The sequence below is a fragment of the Salmo salar genome, chromosome ssa07 (genome assembly GCF_905237065.1).
Source record: "Salmo salar chromosome ssa07, Ssal_v3.1, whole genome shotgun sequence".
In the NCBI taxonomy this organism is placed as follows: domain Eukaryota; kingdom Metazoa; phylum Chordata; class Actinopteri; order Salmoniformes; family Salmonidae; genus Salmo; species Salmo salar.
The window spans coordinates 65,151,352-65,171,031 of NC_059448.1; the positions used below are offsets into that span (position 1 = coordinate 65,151,352).

Consider the following 19,680-nt stretch of genomic DNA (forward strand, 5'->3'; position numbering starts at 1 on the left):
CTGATCCACAATCCAAATACACAGCCTTCCATCCATGGATAACTGTTTCCTGTCTTTCTTTTTACCTCTGTTTTCTCCCAGAGAGAGAGAGAGAGAGAGAGAGAGAGACAGAGAGAGAGAGGGAGAGAGACAGAGAGAGAAAGAGAGAGAAAGAGACAGAGAGAGAGAGACAGAGAGCGAGAGACAGACAGAGAGACAGAGAGAGAGAGAGAGAGAGACAGAGAGTCAGAGGGAGAGAGAGACAGAGAGAGAGACAGAGAGAGAGAGAGAGAGAGAGAGAGAGAGAGAGAGAGAGAGAGAGAGAGAGAGAGGGGTCGCGTTGGGTTAGAAAAACACTGCTTTCTGGCTTGTTGTCCAGTTTTTATGATTGCTATGCAGAGGAGAGGGAGAACAGAGGGACTCAGAGAAGGAGAGAAGCTTGTGAAAATTCATTGATGCTAACACGCCATGCCACGTATTGTAAGGCAGTCTGGGAGACAAGCATTTAGGTCACTGGGGTGGAGGTCGACACAAGGTGTATTACATTATGAATCAGAATCATACATATACTAATACCTGACTTCAGAGGAGATAAAACCTTTCTCCACAAACATATTCAGACCAACAAGCCCACAGATACAGCTGAAGTCAGAAGTTTACATACACCTTCGCCAAATACATTTAAAAAACGTTTTTACAATTCCTGACATTTAATCCTAGTAAAAATTCCCTGTTTTAGGTCAGTTAGGATCACCACTTTATTTTAAGAATGTGAAATGTCAGAATAATAGTAGAGAGAATGATTTATTTCAGCTTTTATTTCTTTCATTTGCCCATGATGTCAAGCAAAGAGGGACTGAGTTTGAAGGTAGGCCTTGAAATACATCCACAGGTACACCTCCAATTGACTCAGATGATGTCAATTAGCCTATCAGAAGCTTCTAAAGTCATGACATCATTTTCTGGAATTTTCCAAGCTGTTTAAAGGCACAGTCAACTTAATGTATGTAAACCTCTGACTCACTGGAATTGTGATACAGTGAATTATAAGTGAAATAATCTGTCTGTAAACAATTGTTGGAAAAAGTACTTGTTTCATGCACAAAGTAGATGTCCTAACCGACTTGCCAAAACTATAGTTTGTTAACAATTTGTGGAGTGGTTTAAAAAATGAGTTTTAATGACTCCAACCTCAGTGTATGTAAACTTCCCACATCAACTGTACATACACCTGGCTGAGGAGAGAGAGTGATGGGGTGGTTTAAAGAGATATGAAGTGGGTGAGAGGGGCGAGGGGCAGAGCTCAGCTGGGAGATATGAAGTGGGTTAGAGGGGCGAGGGGCAGAGCTAGCTGGGAGATATGCTGGGAGAGTACTCGGTGGAGAGAGGTGAGAAATGGTTATAGTATGTTGGTACAGCTGGATGTTGTAGTATGTTGGTACAGCTGGATGTTGTAGTATGTTGGTACAGCTGGATGTTACAGTATGTTGGTACAGCTGGATGTTACAGTATGTTGGTACAGCTGGATGTTGTAGTATGTTGGTACAGCTGGATGTTACAGTATGTTGGTACAGCTGGATGTTACAGTATGTTGGTACAGCTGGATGTTGTAGTATGTTGGTACAGCTGGATGTTGTAGTATGTTGGTACAGCTGGATGTTGTAGTATGTTGGTACAGCTGGATGTTACAGTATGTTGGTACAGCTGGATGTTACAGTATGTTGGTACAGCTGGATGTTGTAGTATGTTGGTACAGCTGGATGTTACAGTATGTTGGTACAGCTGGATGTTGTAGTATGTTGGTACAGCTGGATGTTGTAGTATGTTGGTACAGCTGGATGTTACAGTATGTTGGTACAGCTGGATGTTACAGTATGTTGGTACAGCTGGATGTTACAGTATGTTGGTACAGCTGGATGTTGTAGTATGTTGGTACAGCTGGATGTTGCAGTATGTTGGTACAGCTGGATGTTGTAGTATGTTGGTACAGCTGGATGTTACAGTATGTTGGTACAGCTGGATGTTACAGTATGTTGGTACAGCTGGATGGTGTAGTATGTTGGTACAGCTGGATGTTACAGTATGTTGGTACAGCTGGATGTTGTAGTATGTTGGTACAGCTGGATGTTGTAGTATGTTGTTACAGCTGGATGTTGTAGTATGTTGGTACAGCTGGATGTTGCAGTATGTTGGTACAGCTGGATGTTACAGTATGTTGGTACAGCTGGATGTTACAGTATGTTGGTACAGCTGGATGTTACAGTATGTTGGTACAGCTGGATGTTGTAGTATGTTGGTACAGCTGGATGTTACAGTATGTTGGTACAGCTGGATGTTGTAGTATGTTGGTACAGCTGGATGTTGTAGTATGTTGTTACAGTTGGATGTTGTAGTATGTTGGTACAGCTGGATGTTGCAGTATGTTGGTACAGCTGGATGTTACAGTATGTTGGTACAGCTGGATGTTACAGTATGTTGGTACAGCTGGATGTTACAGTATGTTGGTACAGCTGGATGTTGTAGTATGTTGGTACAGCTGGATGTTACAGTATGTTGGTACAGCTGGATGTTACAGTATGTTGGTACAGCTGGATGTTACAGTATGTTGGTACAGCAGGATGTTGTAGTATGTTGGTACAGCTGGATGTTGTAGTATGTTGGTACAGCTGGATGTTGTAGTATGTTGGTACAGCTGGATGTTGTAGTATGTTGGTACAGCTGGATGTTACAGTATGTTGGTACAGCTGGATGTTGTAGTATGTTGGTACAGCTGGATGTTACAGTATGTTGGTACAGCTGGATGTTACAGTATGTTGGTACAGCTGGATGTTGTAGTATGTTGGTACAGCTGGATGTTGTAGTATGTTGGTACAGCTGGAGAAAGTAAGTGGGTTGTTGGTTGGGTATTGTGTTGTGTGATGTGTTAAAGCTGTATTAGGAGCAGACAGACAGCCTAGAGGAATGCTGAGGAGTACACAGTATAGGAATAACACGAACAACAAACCTATTGTACCATTATATAGTAGAAAATATGACAGGATATTTACAGCTGCCCTCTCCTGTGTGTGTACTTGCATGTGTCAAACATCTGTACTGAATGATCATTTCAATGTTGGGCCTGTTTTCTGTGGAACTAGGGGTCGTCTAAGAGAGGGGGGGCCCCAAGAGAGAATGATAACATTTTGAGGTAGGCTATCAACAGAGGAACCTTTTATCTTGCTGTCACACACACACACACACACACACACACACACACACACACACACACACACACACACACACACACACACACACACACACACACACACACACACACACACACACACACACACACACACACACACACTTGCTGAGGCAAGTCCCAGGTCCATCCCCTCCTCCTTTTATCATTCTGTCCGTTCATTCTGTCTCTGAGACAAACAGCAGCCTGAGAACATCAGCAGTGGTCCACAGCTGACTGCCTGGCTGACAGCTCCTGGCCGACCTGCAGACTGATGCCTTGTCCCTGCCAGACAGTCACATACGCCCATGGCTTAGTATTCTCCTCTGCTCTGTCTGCCTGCCACTCTCAGGACAGGCCCGTACCCAGTCAATCAATAGGCAGAGAGAGAGTCAATTGCTGATGTTTGGGCAGGGCTGTCTGTCTGTCATTCAGGACTCTGTGACTTATCCAGTCTAATACTCTGTGGACTATTTCTCAGCTAAATGACTGGCTGGAATTCAAGGTGACCCTGCAGGTCAGGCAGCTTGAGTGGGGTCAACGTGGGGTCAGAATATGGTCTTGGTTCGATGATTGTATGGTCATTGTTGTCACGGTTGTCGTCGGGAAAGGAGGACCAAAATGCAGCAGGTATGTGGTTGCTCATCTTGAACTTTTATTAGACTCAAAATGAACACCAAAATAACAAAACGAACTCACAATCAACAAACAGTCTTCTCAGGCTCACACACGCTAGACAAGAAACAATCTCCCACAAGACCTACACCAAACAATTACCCATATATAGGACTCTCAATCAGAGGCAACGAGGAACCACCTGCCTCCAATTGGGAGTCCCAAACCCCCATTAACCTAACATAGAAATACACTCACTAGACTAAACATAGAAATACATAAACATAGAACATAAACCAAAACCCAGAAATAATAAATCAAACGCCCTTCTGCAAAAACACCACCCCGAACCACATAAAACAAATACCCTCTGCCACGTCCTGACCAAACTACCATAACAATTAACCCTTATACTGGTCAGGACGTGACAATTGTGTTATCCCTGTCTGGTCATTGTAGCTCACCTCTCGATCAGACAGGTCTCCCTGCAATAGACTGAGTATGGTGCCTGTCTGGTCATTGTAGCTCACCTCTCGATCAGACAGGTCTCCCTGCAATAGACTGAGTATGGTGCCTGTCTGGTCATTGTAGCTCACCTCTCGATCAGACAGGTCTCCCTGCAATAGACTGAGTATGGTGCCTGTCTGGTCATTGTAGCTCACCTCTCGATCAGACAGGTCTCCCTGCAATAGACTGAGTATGGTGCCTGTCTGGTCATTGTAGCTCACCTCTCGATCAGACAGGTCTCCCTGCAATAGAGTGAGTTTCTCTCTGAGCTCCTTCAGTTCTTTCTTGTTGGACTCGATGTCTTCTGTCTTCTCTCTGTCGTCTCTGTCTCTCTGCTCCTTCAGACGCTCAATGATACGCTCCTACAGAGAGGGTCAGAGGGTTAATTCACACATACTCACCTGTAGAGGAACGGCTTGTTAGAAACAGGGGTCAGGGCCTCCCGAGTGGCGCAGTGGTCTAAGACACTGCATCACAGTGCTACTTCTGCCATTAGAGATCCTGGGTTAGAGTCCAGGCTCTGTCTCAGTGGTCTAAGACACTGCATCACAGTGCTACTTCTGCCATTAGAGATCCTGGGTTAGAGTCCAGGCTCTGTCTCAGTGGTCTAAGACACTGCATCACAGTGCTAGCTGTGTTACTAGAGATCCTGGGTTAGAGTCCAGGCTCTGTCGCAGTGGTCTAAGACACTGCATCACAGTGCTACTTCTGCCATTAGAGATCCTGGGTTAGAGTCCAGGCTCTGTCTCAGTGGACTAAGACACTGCATCACAGTGCTACTTCTGCCATTAGAGATCCTGGGTTAGAGTCCAGGCTCTGTCTCAGTGGTCTAAGACACTGCATCACAGTGCTACTTCTGCCATTAGAGATCCTGGGTTAGAGTCCAGGCTCTGTCTCAGTGGTCTAAGACACTGCATCACAGTGCTACTTCTGCCACTAGAGATCCTGGGTTAGAGTCCAGGCTCTGTCTCAGTGGACTAAGACACTGCATCACAGTGCTACTTCTGCCATTAGAGATCCTGGGTTAGAGTCCAGGCTCTGTCTCAGTGGTCTAAGACACTGCATCACAGTGCTACTTCTGCCATTAGAGATCCTGGGTTAGAGTCCAGGCTCTGTCTCAGTGGTCTAAGACACTGCATCACAGTGCTACTTCTGCCATTAGAGATCCTGGGTTAGAGTCCAGCCTCTGTCTCAGTGGTCTAAGACACTGCATCACAGTGCTAGTTCTGCCATTAGAGATCCTGGGTTAGAGTCCAGGCTCTGTCTCAGTGGTCTAAGACACTGCATCACAGTGCTAGTTCTGCCATTAGAGATCCTGGGTTAGAGTCCAGGCTCTGTCTCAGTGGTCTAAGACACTGCATCGCAGTGCTACTTCTGCCATTAGAGATCCTGGGTTAGAGTCCAGCCTCTGTCTCAGTGGTCTAAGACACTGCATCACAGTGCTAGTTCTGCCACTAGAGATCCTGGGTTAGGGGAGGGTTTAGCCCAGCGTCGTCCAGGTTAGGGGAGGGTTTAGCCCAGCGTCGTCCAGGATAGGGGAGGGTTTAGCCCAGCGTCGTCCAGGTTAGGGGAGGGTTTAGCCCAGCGTTGTCCAGGTTAGGGGAGGGTTTGGCCCAGCGTTGTCCAGGTTAGGAGAGGGTTTGGCCCAGCGTCGTCCAGGTTAGGGGAGGGTTTGGCCCAGCGTCGTCCAGGATAGGGGAGGGTTTAGCCCAGCGTCGTCCAGGTTAGGGGAGGGTTTGGCCCAGCATCGTCCAGGATGGGGGAGGGTTTAGCCCAGCGTCGTCCAGGTTAGGGGAGGGTTTGGCCCAGCGTCGTCCAGGTTAGGGGAGGGTTTAGCCCAGCGTCATCCAGGTTAGGGCAGGGTTTGGCCCAGCGTCGTCCAGGTTAGGGGAGGGTTTAGCCCAGCGTCGTCCAGGTTAGGGGAGGGTTTAGCCCAGCGTCATCCAGGTTAGGGGAGGGTTTGGCCCAGCGTCGTCCAGGTTAGGGGAGGGTTTAGCCCAGCGTCGTTTGGGTTAGGAGAGGGTTTAGCCCAGCGTCGTCCAGGTTAGGGGAGGGTTTAGCCCAGCGTCGTTTGGGTTAGGAGAGGGTTTGGCCGGCAGGGATGTCCTTGTCCCATTGCGGTCTAGTGACTCCTGTGGCGGGCCGGGTGTAATGCACGCTGACACGGTCGCCAGGTGTACAGTATTTCCTCTGACACATTGGTGCGGCTGGCTTCCGGGTTAAGCAGTCATTGTGTGAAGAAGCAGTGCGGCTTGGTTGGGTCGTGTTTCGTGTGATGAGACAAGAACTACCAATTGGATTCCCCATGACTGTAAAGGTGAGGTGGGCCACCCTGCCTAAGAGTTCCTCTTCTATTGGTTTCTATTGACAACAGGGTCTGAATGTTGTTTTGAGGGACATTACACCTGGCCTGGAAAATAATCTAGTGGATATTGCTATATTTGAATGGCTATTATTACGTAATATTAAACTAATAATAACCACTTGTTGTTTAATAATAAGTATGTTTTTCCTCATTCATCGCCTCACACACAGTCCATCAAAGTTTAACTGGCGCTTGAACTTTCTCACACTCCTTATATCACAAGTAGAACAGTGTCTGGCAGAGTGTTCAACCTTCACAGCCAGTCAGAACAACACACACCACATACTGGGAGACCAACGGTTGGCTCTGTTCATCTCACACCACCTCAACCAAGCTCTGCATCGCAGCAAGGCCTTTACCACAACACTGTGTTTTCAGAAACTGTCAATTCATTTACAACTCCTCTATTAAAACACTCTGAAATGAATCAGGTCTAATTCTGGTGCATTCAGCTAGAGGCACTCAGAGGTGAACACCCTACCATTATAATATGTGTGAGAGGGAGAGAGAGAGAGAGAGAGGGAGAGAGAGAGAGAGAGCGAGAGAGAGGGGGAGAGAGAGAGACAGAGAGGGGGAGAGAGAGGGAGAGAGAGAGACAGAGAGGGAGAGAGAGAGAGAGAGAGAGAGCGAGAGAGAGAGACAGAGAGAGAGACAGAGATAGAGGGAGAGAGAGGGTGAGATGGAGAGAGAGAGGGTGAGAGGGATAGAGACGGAGAGAGGGTGAGGAAGAAAGAGAGGGGAGAGGTAGAGAGGAGAGGAGAGATAGGAAGAGAGAGGGGAGGGGGAGAGAGAAAGAGAGAGAGGGGGGAGAACATCCCAGAGCTATAACGTGTGAGCGGTTCTCCATAATAACACAACTCTGACTCAAGAAAGAAATACTCTAAATCCTAAAAGGAGGGAGGGAGGGAGGGGGAGAGGGGGAGGGGGAGGAGGGAGGGGGGGGAAGGAGGGAGGGGGGGAGGGAGGGAGGGGTAGGGAGGGAGGGAGGGAGGGAGGGAGGGGGGAAGGAGGGAGGGAGGGAAGGAAGGACGGGGAGGGAGGGAGGGAGGGAAAGAAGGAGGGTAGTAGTGTAGTAGTGTGGTAGTGTAGTAGTGTGGTAGTGTAGTAGTATAGTAGTGTGGTGTAGTAGTGTAGTAGTGTTGTGTGGTAGTGTGGTAGTGTAGTAGTGTAGTGTGGTAGTGTAGTAGTGTGGTAGTGTGTTGTGTAGTAGTGTGGTAGTGTGGTAGTGTAGTAGTGTGGTAGTGTAGTAGTGTAGTGGTGTGGTAGTGTAGTAGTGTGGTAGTGTTGTAGTGTAGTGGTGTTGTAGTGTAGTAGTGTTGTAGTGTAGTAGTGTAGTAGTGTTGTAGTGTAGTAGTGTAGCTGTGCTGCTGTGTGTTACAGCATCATTCTCATAGCTCAGTCACCACAACTAAACCACAGCTTTTATTTTCATAGACCACAAATTCTAATTTTACAATGACGGCCTATCCAGGCCAGACCCTCCCTAACCTGGACGGCCTATCCAGGCCAAACCCTCCCTAACCTGGACGGCCTATCCAGGCCAAACCCTCCCTAACCTGGACAGCCTATCCAGGCCAAATTCTCCCTAACCTGGACGGCCTATCCAGGCCAAATTCTCCCTAACCTGGACGGCCTATCCAGGCCAAACCCTCCCTAACCTGGACGGCCTACCCAGGCCAAACCCTCTCTAACCTGGACGGCCTATCCAGGCCAGACCCTCCCTAACCTGGACGGCCTATCCAGGCCAAATTCTCCCTAACCTGGACGGCCTATCCAGGCCAAACCCTCCCTAACCTGGACGGCCTACCCAGGCCAAACCCTCCCTAACCTGGACGGCCTACCCAGGCCAAACCCTCCCTAACCTGGACAGCCTATCCAGGCCAAACCCTCCCTAACCTGGACGGCCTATCCAGGCCAAACCCTCCCTAACCTGGACGGCCTATCCCGGCCAAACCCTCCCTAACCTGGACAAAGCTGGGCCAATTGTGCGCCACCCTATGGGACTCCCAATCACGGCCGGTTGTGATACAGCCCGGGATCGAACCAGGGTGTCTGTAGTGACACCTCTAGCACTGAGATGCAGTGCCTTAGACCTCTGCGCCACTCGGGAGCCCCAAAGCTCGTGTGTGTGTGTGTGTGTGTGTGTGTGTGTGTGTGTGTGTGTGTGTGTGTGTGTGTGTGTGTGTGTGTGTGTGTGTGTGTGTGTGTGTGTGTGTGTGTGTGTGTGTGTGTGTTTGTATAATATATACCTTCTCAGCCAGTGCTTCTTCCAGGGTGGTGAGAGCTGTGTCAGTGTTAGAGGTGTCTGTCTGGAGAGACCTGACTCTGTCCTTCAAACTACTCATCTGTTTCTCCTTGTCTCTCAGCTGCTCCTGCAGATTCTCAATCTGAACAGAGGGACAGACAGGAAAGGAGGGAGGAAGGGAAGGAGGAGGGGGGGTGAAAGGATGAGGGAAGGAGAGGGAGGGAGGGAGGGAGGGAGAATGGATGAGGGAGGGAGAGGGAGGGAGGGAGAATGGATGAGGGAGGGAGAGGGAGAGGGAGGGAGAATGGATGAGGGAGGGAGAGGGAGGGAGGGAGGGAGAATGGATGAGAGAGAATGGATGAGGGAGGGAGGGAGAATGGATGAGGGAGGGAGAGGGAGAGGGAGGGAGGGAGAATGGATGAGGGAGGGAGAGAGAGCATTGTGAGTCAGCAGAAAACACACACATAAGCTCTTGCTTGAGTGACACACACACACACACACACACACACACACACACACACACACACACACACACACACACACACACACACACACACACACGACAAACAAAGACAGAGAAGCATGTTCAATGTAGAACGAACAAACAGAACAGAACACACAACACAACAGACAGAACACAACACAACACAACAGAACACAACAGACAGGACACGACAGACAGAACAGACAGAACACAACAGACAGAACACAACAGACAGAACACAACACAACACAACAGACAGAACACAACAGACAGGACACGACAGAACACAACAGACAGAACACAACAGACAGAAAAGAACACAACAGACAGAACACAACAGACAGACAGAACACAACAGACAGAACACAACACAACACAACAGACAGAACACAACAGACAGGACACGACAGACAGAACAGACAGAACACAACAGACAGAACACAACAGACAGAACACAACACAACACAACAGACAGAACACAACAGACAGGACACGACAGAACACAACAGACAGAACACAACAGACAGACAGAACACAACAGACAGAACACAACAGACAGAACACAACAGACAGAACACAACACAACACAACAGACAGAACAGACAGACAGAACAGACAGAACACAACAGACAGAACACAACACAACACAACAGACAGAACAGACAGACAGAACACAACAGACAGAACAGACAGAACACAACAGACAGAACACAACAGACAGAACACAACACAACAGACAGAACACAACAGACAGAACACAACAGACAGAACACAACACAACAGACAGAACACAACAGACAGAACACAACAGATAGAACACAACAGACAGAACACAACAGACACAACACAACAGACAGAACAGACAGAACACAACAGAACAGACAGAACACAACAGACACAACACAACAGAACAGACAGAACACAACAGACAGAACACAACAGACAGAACACAACAGACAGGACACAACAGACAGGACACAACAGACAGAACACAACACAACACAACTGACAGAACACAACAGAACACAACACAACAGAACAGACAGAACAGACAGAACACAACAGACAGAACACAACAGACAGAACACAACAGACAGAACACAACAGACACAACACAACAGACAGGACACAACAGACAGAACACAACACAACACAACTGACAGAACACAACAGACAGAACACAACACAACAGACAGAACACAACAGACAGAACACAACAGACAGAACACAACACAACAGACAGAACACAACAGACACAACACAACAGACAGAACACAACAGACAGAACACAACAGACAGAACACAACAGAACACAACACAACAGACACAACACAACTGACAGAACACAACAGACAGAACACGACACAACAGAACAGAACACAACAGACAGAACACAACAGACAGAACACAACAGACAGAACACAACAGACAGAACACAACACAACAGACACAACACAACAGACACAACACAACAGACAGAACACAACAGAACAGACAGAACACAACAGACAGAACACAACAGACAGAACACAACAGACACAACACAACAGACACAACACAACAGAACAGAACAGACAGAACACAACAGACAGAACACAACACAACAGACACAACACAACAGACACAACACAACAGACAGAACACAACAGAACAGACAGAACACAACAGACAGAACACAACAGACAGAACACAACAGACACAACACAACAGACATAACCCAACACAACAGACAGAACACAACAGACAGAACACAACAGAACAGACAGAACACAACAGACAGAACACAACAGACACAACACAACAGACAGAACACAACAGACAGAACACAACAGACAGAACACAACAGACAGAACACAACACAACAGACAGAACACAACAGACAGAACACAACAGACAGAACACAACACAACAGACAGAACACAACAGACAGAACACAACAGACAGAACACAACAGATAGAACACAACAGACAGAACACAACAGACACAACACAACAGACAGAACACAACAGACACAACACAACAGACAGAACAGACAGAACACAACAGAACAGATAGAACACAACAGACACAACACAACAGAACAGACAGAACAGACAGAACACAACAGACAGAACACAACAGACAGAACACAACAGACAGGACACAACAGACAGGACACAACAGACAGAACACAACACAACACAACTGACAGAACACAACAGACAGAACACAACAGACAGAACACAACACAACAGACAGAACACAACAGACAGAACACAACAGACAGAACACAACAGATAGAACACAACAGAACACAACACAACAGACAGAACACAACAGACAGAACACAACAGAACACAACACAACAGAACAGACAGAACAGACAGAACACAACAGACAGAACACAACAGACAGAACACAACAGACACAACACAACAGACAGGACACAACAGACAGAACACAACACAACACAACTGACAGAACACAACAGACAGAACACAACACAACAGACAGAACACAACAGACAGAACACAACAGACAGAACACAACACAACAGACAGAACACAACAGACACAACACAACAGACAGAACACAACAGACAGAACACAACAGACAGAACACAACAGAACACAACACAACAGACACAACACAACTGACAGAACACAACAGACAGAACACGACACAACAGAACAGAACACAACAGACAGAACACAACAGACAGAACACAACAGACAGAACACAACAGACAGAACACAACACAACAGACACAACACAACAGACACAACACAACAGACAGAACACAACAGAACAGACAGAACACAACAGACAGAACACAACAGACAGAACACAACAGACACAACACAACAGACACAACACAACAGAACAGAACAGACAGAACACAACAGACAGAACACAACACAACAGACACAACACAACAGACACAACACAACAGACAGAACACAACAGACAGAACACAACAGACAGAACACAACAGACAGAACACAACAGACACAACACAACAGACATAACCCAACACAACAGACAGAACACAACAGACAGAACACAACAGACAGAACACAACAGAACAGACAGAACACAACAGACAGAACACAACAGACAGAACACAACAGACAGAACACAACAGACAGAACACAACACAACAGACAGAACACAACAGACAGAACACAACACAACAGAACAGAACACAACACAACAGACAGAACAGACACAACACAACAGACAGAACACAACAGAACACAACACAACAGACACAACAGACAGAACACAACACAACAGAACACAACAGAACACAACACAACAGACACAACAGAACAGACACAACACAACAGACAGAACACAACACAACAGAACAGAACACAACACAACAGACAGAACAGAACAGACACAACACAACAGACAGAACACAACAGAACACAACACAACAGACACAACAGAACAGACACAACACAACAGACAGAACACAACAGACAGAACACAACAGACACAACACAACAGACACAACACAACAGACACAACACAACACAACAGACAGAACACAACAGACAGAACACAACAGACACAACACAACAGACAGAACACAACACAACAGACAGAACACAACAGACAGAACACAACAGACAGAACACAACAGAACAGACACAACAGACAGAACACAACACAACAGACAGAACACAACACAACAGACAGAACAGACAGAACACAACAGACACAACACAACAGACATAACCCAACACAACAGACAGAACACAACAGACAGAACACAACAGAACAGACAGAACAGAACACAACACAACAGACAGAACACAAGACAACAGACAGAACACAACAGACAGAACACAACAGACAGAACACAACAGACAGAACACAACACAACAGACAGAACAGACAGAACACAACAGACAGAACACAACAGACAGAACACAACAGACACAACACAACAGACAGAACACAACAGACACAACACAACAGACAGAACACAACAGAACAGACAGAACAGAACACAACACAACAGACAGAACACAACAGACAGAACACAACACAACAGACAGAACACAACAGACAGAACACAACAGACACAACACAACAGACAGAACACAACAGACAGAACACAACAGACAGAACACAACAGACAGAACACAACACAACAGACAGAACACAACAGACAGAACACAACAGACAGAACACAACAGACAGAACACAACACAACAGACAGAACACAACAGACAGAACACAACAGACACAACACAACAGACAGAACACAAGACAACAGACAGAACAGACAGAACACAACACAACAGACAGAACACAACACAACAGACACAACAGAACAGACAGAACACAACAGAACAGTTTTTCCAGAGAACACACTGCGGCCATTCAGATTTTCCACCGCAGAGCGATGTTTCCTGAATAGAGTTGCAAAGGGAAGGTATATTACTGGAAACTGTCAACGTTTACCAGTAAACTGAATTCATTATTTCCACTTTCCACAAAAAATTGAGGCTTGAATAAAACAGTGTTTAATTTCCATTGTCAACTTTTCTTATCTGGCTGTGAAAGGTGGCTTTAGTACCTGGAGCTGAGAGGTTGATAAATGGCATGGCTATGTGAGAGAGCACACGACACACACACACACACACACACTGAATCTATATCTGTCTCTCCCTCTCTTACACACACACACACACATATTCATTCATCATCAGAGACAGCTCAATGAAGAGACTGTCTGTTTCTTTCTCCTATTTCACATTTAATTAAACACAGACTGATTTGATTAATACCTGTAATATTCTGTCTATCACCATAAACTGGTGTCAATATATCACCTCACGTATGAATGTCCTCTCTCCCTCCCCTCTCTTTCTCTCTCCCATTCTCTCTTTCTCTCTCCCATTCTATCTCTCTCTCTCCCATTCTCTCTCTTTCTTTCTCTCTCTCTGTCTCTCTCTCTCTCCCTCCCATCTCTTTCCCTCTCCCATTCTCTCTCTGTCTCTCTGTCTCTCTCTCTCTCCCTCCCCTCTCTTTCTCTCTCCCATTCTCTCTTTCCCTCTCCCATTCTCTCTCTCCCATTCTCTCTCTGTCTCTCTCTCTCCCTCCCCTCTCTCTCTCTCTCTCTCGCTCACTCTGAAATAATTGAGGGGGTGAGAACCAAAGTACAAAAACTAATCACACCATAAATATAGTTAATTGCTGTTAATCACAAATATAAAATGCATTATTCAGCGTCTAAATATGAAAGTGTTTTGTTTCTCTGAGGCAGTTTGACGACTTCATCTCTTTTCTTATCTGTCAAAGTCAGGTCAAAGTCGGTGACCATGGCAATGAGCTGTCCACTGGCTCATCCAATCAGAAGTCTGGAGGGAAGGCTGGTGTATGATCCACTCCAAATCAGCCTGAAGGCTCCCAACCCCGCAGCATCCCCAACCCCGCAGCATCCACAACCCCGCAGCATCCCCAACCCCACAGCATCCCTAACCCCGCAGCATCCCCAACCCCGCAGCATCCCCAACCCCACAGCATCCCTAACCCCGCAGCATCCCCAACCCCCAGCATCCCCAACCCCACAGCATCCCCAACCCCACAGCATCCCCAACCCCGCAGCATCCCCAACCCCGCAGCATCCCCAACCCCGCAGCATCCCCAACCCCGCAGCATCCCCAACCCCCAGCATCCCCAACCCCGCAGCATCCCCAACCCCGCAGCATCCCCAACCCCGCAGCATCCCCAACCCCGCAGCATCCCTAACCCCGCACCATCCCTAACCCCGCAGCATCCCCAACCTCGCAGCATCCCCAACCCCGCAGCATCCCCAACCCCCAGCATCCCCAACCCTGCAGCATCCCCAACCCCGCAGCATCCCCAGCATCCCTAACCCCGCAGCATCCCTAACCCCGCAGCATCCCCAACCCCGCAGCATCCCCAACCCTGCAGCATCCCCAACCCCGCAGCATTCCTAACCCCTCAGCATCTCCAACCCCGCAGCATCCCTAACCCCGCAGCATCCCTAACCCCGCAGCATCCCTAACCCCTCAGCATCCCAAACCCTGCAGCATCCCTAACCCCGCAGCATCCCTAACCCCACAGCATCCCTAACCCCGCAGCATCCCTAACCCCACAGCATCCCTAACCCGCAGCATGGCTCATGAAGATCTAAACAATATGCTAATATCTCAATCTTCTCCTCTGTTAGACTCTAGAAGAGGGACCCATTTGAGGGGAGGGCTCAGGTGGCTTGGGATACTAATGTACCCGTATGTGTGAGTCTGGGAAAGACACTCAGGCCGGGAATGGAAGGGAGACCACCCAAAGGCTATTGGGACAATAGTCTACAGAACAGACGACTAGCCACGAAGAGTGATATCTCCCTCTCTTTCTCAGTCTTTATCTCCTTCTATCCTCCTCTCCCTCTCTTTCTCAGTCTTTATCTCCTTCTATCCTCCTCTCCCTCTCTTTCTCAGTCTTTATCTCCTTCTATCCTCCTCTCCCTCTCTTTCTCAGTCTTTATCTCCTTCTATCCTCCTCTCCCTCTCTTTCTCAGTCTTTATCTCCTTCTATCCTCCTCTCCCTCTCTTTCTCAGTCTTTATCTCCTCCTATCCTCCTCTCTTTCTCTGTCTTTATCTCCTATCCTCCGCTCTGTCAGTCCAGAATCATCTTTAGCTGTTGTTCATCTTAATAATTAAAAATCATGTTTTATTCTTCTAAAGGTCCCCTCAAAAAACGAATCGAACAATAATAACCTGCGACGTAGCCAACAATGAGAGTTCATGGTCGACATCGTAAGAAAATACACAATTGTGTCAACTTACAGTATGAATTTAATTAAACCGCTGGATGTTTTGGCACAAAGGTTTCTCAAAAGAAAAACAAACGAAAAAACTGAGTGGAAAAAGTGAGAAGAAATTTGATAATGAATTTTTCTGCCCTGGTGCAGTTCAAACAACTACAGCTGCTTCCCAAGAAGAAACAAAACCAGGGTTTGGCCGGTTTATTGTTTTAAATCATGTTCAGACATGTTTAGACAGATGTCCTAAATTCCATCCCAAATGGCACCGTATTCCCTATGTACTGCACTAAAGTGCCATAGGGCTCTGGTCAAAAGTAGTCCACTATAAAGGATATAGGGTGCCATTTGGCATTGGTCCCTGGTCTGTGATGCTGATAGTCAGTCAGTAGAGGTGTTTTAAAGTGAATAGTTGAACAGTTTCATAGTTGAGAAAAGGAAAGGGCCGTCTTGGTAATGGGGCCTCACACTGTAAACTGTTGGTTTGATCTGGTCTCTAACAGGGTTGAGTCATCTCTCTCTGTCTCTCTCTCTCTCTCTCTGTCTCTCTCTCTCTCTCTCTCTCTCTCTCTCTCTGTCTCTCTCTCTCTCCCTCTCTCTCTCCCTGTCTCCCTCTCTCTCTCTCTCTCACCCTCTCTCTCTCTCTCTCTGTCTCTCTCTCTCTGTCTCCCTCTCTCTCTCTCTCTCTCTCTCTCTCACCCTCTCTCTCTCTCTCTCTCTCTCTCTCTCTCTCTCTCTCTCTCTGTCTGTCTCTCTCTTTCTCTCTCTCTCTCTGTCTCTCTCTCTCTCCCTCTCTCTCTCTCTGTCTCTCTCTCTCTCTCTCTCTCTGTCTCTCTCTCCCTGTCTCCCTCTCTCTCTCTCTCTCTCTCTCTCTCTCTCTCTCCCTGTCTCCCTCTCTCTCTCTCTCACCCTCTCTCTCTCTCTCTGGAGGGAGGGAGGGAGGGAGGGAGAGGAGGAGAGGAAAGGAGGAGGGAGGGAGGGAGGGAGGTGGTTTAAGGCGTCCTCATGCTTCCCAGCTGAAACAGTTCAGAAGACATTGTACATATATTATGAAGTCATTGTGTGATGTTTATGTTCTTTCTGGACTTCAATAAGAGTTTTTTCAGTTGTTCGGGGACACAATAAAACATTATTGAGGCAAGCCTAAGTCTACGCCCCTTCGTCGGTGATTCTTCAGTAGGGATTCTTCAGTAGTGATTCTTCAGTAGGGATTCTTCAGTAGGGATTCTTCAGTAGGGATTCTTCAGTAGGGATTCTTCAGTAGTGATTCTTCAGTAGGGATTCTTCAGTAGTGATTCTTCAGTAGTGATTCTTCAGTAGTGATTCTTCAGTAGTGATTCTTCAGTAGGGATTCTTCAGTAGGGATTCTTCAGTAGGGATTCTTCAGTAGGGATTCTTCAGTAGGGATTCTTCAGTAGGGATTCTTCAGTAGGGATTCTTCAGTAGGGATTCTTCAGTAGGGATTCTTCAGTAGGGATTCTTCAGTAGGGATTCTTCAGTAGTGATTCTTCAGTAGTGATTCTTCAGTAGGGATTCTTCAGTAGTGATTCTTCAGTAGTGATTCTTCAGTAGTGATTCTTCTGTAGTGATTCTTCAGTAGTGATTCTTCAGTAGTGATTCTTCTGTAGTGATTCTTCAGTAGTGATTCTTCAGTAGTGATTCTTCAGTAAAGTCTTTGTTGTCATTCAATGAAAGACACCTCGTTTTCATGCACATGGTGGACTGAGTCTGCCCAGAGACCTAGAGTATTTCCACTGGCTCATTAATCACCAGTCTACCTGACAGCCTGATTGACAGCCAGATTGACAGCCTGCCAGAAGTCAGGATATAAAACACACACCAATATGTACACAGACAAAGGTAGAAATAGACACCTTGAACTGTATGGCGGGACATTAGAAAGCAGTCACACACTCTCCTGTGTAGACTCGTCTGAACCCTCCAACACACTTGACATTCAGAGAGACTGTTCCTTTGATCCAGCCTGCGCTTCTTCAGACTGGCTGTGGTGTAACACTGTCTCATTAGGGCCCTGGATAACACACACACACCGAGACACACACACACACACCGAGACACACACACACACACACACACACACACACACACACACACACACACACACACACACACACACACACACACACACACACACACACCGAGACACACACACCGAGACACACACACTGAGAGACACACACACACACACACACACCGAGACACACACACACACACACACACACACACACACACACACACACACACACACACACACACACACACACACACACACACACACCCCAGACACCCCAGACACCCCAGACACCCCAGACACATACACACACCAGACACGACACACACGCCGAGACACACACACACACACACACACACCAGACACCCCAGACACACACCGAGACACACAGACACACACACACACACACACCAGGCACGAGACACACACGCCGAGACACACACTGAGAGACATTTTAATCCTGCATATTGTAGGAAGACGTTGTATCTCTGTAGTTCGTTCCAGTCCCGGTCCTGCCTCTCAACACACAGCAGCTGTCTAAACATCATCCACCCATTCAACACACAGCAGCTGTCTAAACATCATCCACCCATTCAACACACAGCAGCTGTCTCTAACATCATCCACCCATTCAACACACAGCAGCTGTCTAAACATCATCCACCCATTCAACACACAGCAGCTGTCTAAACATCATCCACCCATTCAACACACAGCAGCTGTCTCCAACATCATCCACCCATTCAACACACAGCAGCTGTCTCCAACATCATCCACCCATTCAACACACAGCAGCTGTCTAAACATCAGCCACCCATTCAACACACAGCAGCTGTCTAAACATCATCCACCCATTCAACACACAGCAGCTGTCTAAACATCATCCACCCATTCAACACACAGCAGCTGTCTAAACATCATCCACCCATTCAACACACAGCAGCTGTCTAAACATCATCCACCCATTCAACACACAGCAGCTGTCTCTAACATCATCCACCCATTCAACACACAGCAGCTGTCTCCAACATCATCCACCCATTCAACACACAGCAGCTGTCTCCAACATCATCCACCCATTCAACACACAGCAGCTGTCTCCAACATCATCCACCCATTCAACACACAGCAGCTGTCTCCAACATCATCCACCCATTCAACACACAGCAGCTGTCACCAACATCATCCACCCATTCAACACACAGCAGCTGTCTAAACATCATCCACCCATTCTACACACAGCAGCTGTCTAAACATCATCCACCCATTCAACACACAGCAGCTGTCTCCAACATCATCCACCCATTCAACACACAGCAGCTGTCTCCAACATCATCCACCCATTCAACACACAGCAGCTGTCTCCAACATCATCCACCCATTCAACACACAGCAGCTGTCTCCAACATCATCCACCCATTCAACACACAGCAGCTGTCTCCAACAT

The 19,680-nt window shown here is 47.2% G+C and overlaps 1 protein-coding gene across 1 annotated transcript in view; it reads right to left on the reverse strand.

Annotated features, from left to right (window-relative positions):
- LOC106576657 (ELKS/Rab6-interacting/CAST family member 1) overlaps positions 1 to 19,680 on the reverse strand; it is a 634,388-nt gene that overhangs the window by 380,445 nt on the left and 234,263 nt on the right. Inside the window, 2 exon segments of the mRNA XM_045722464.1 lie at positions 4,543 to 4,683; positions 8,936 to 9,073. Of these exon segments, the coding sequence (XP_045578420.1) occupies positions 4,543 to 4,683; positions 8,936 to 9,073 (279 nt within the window).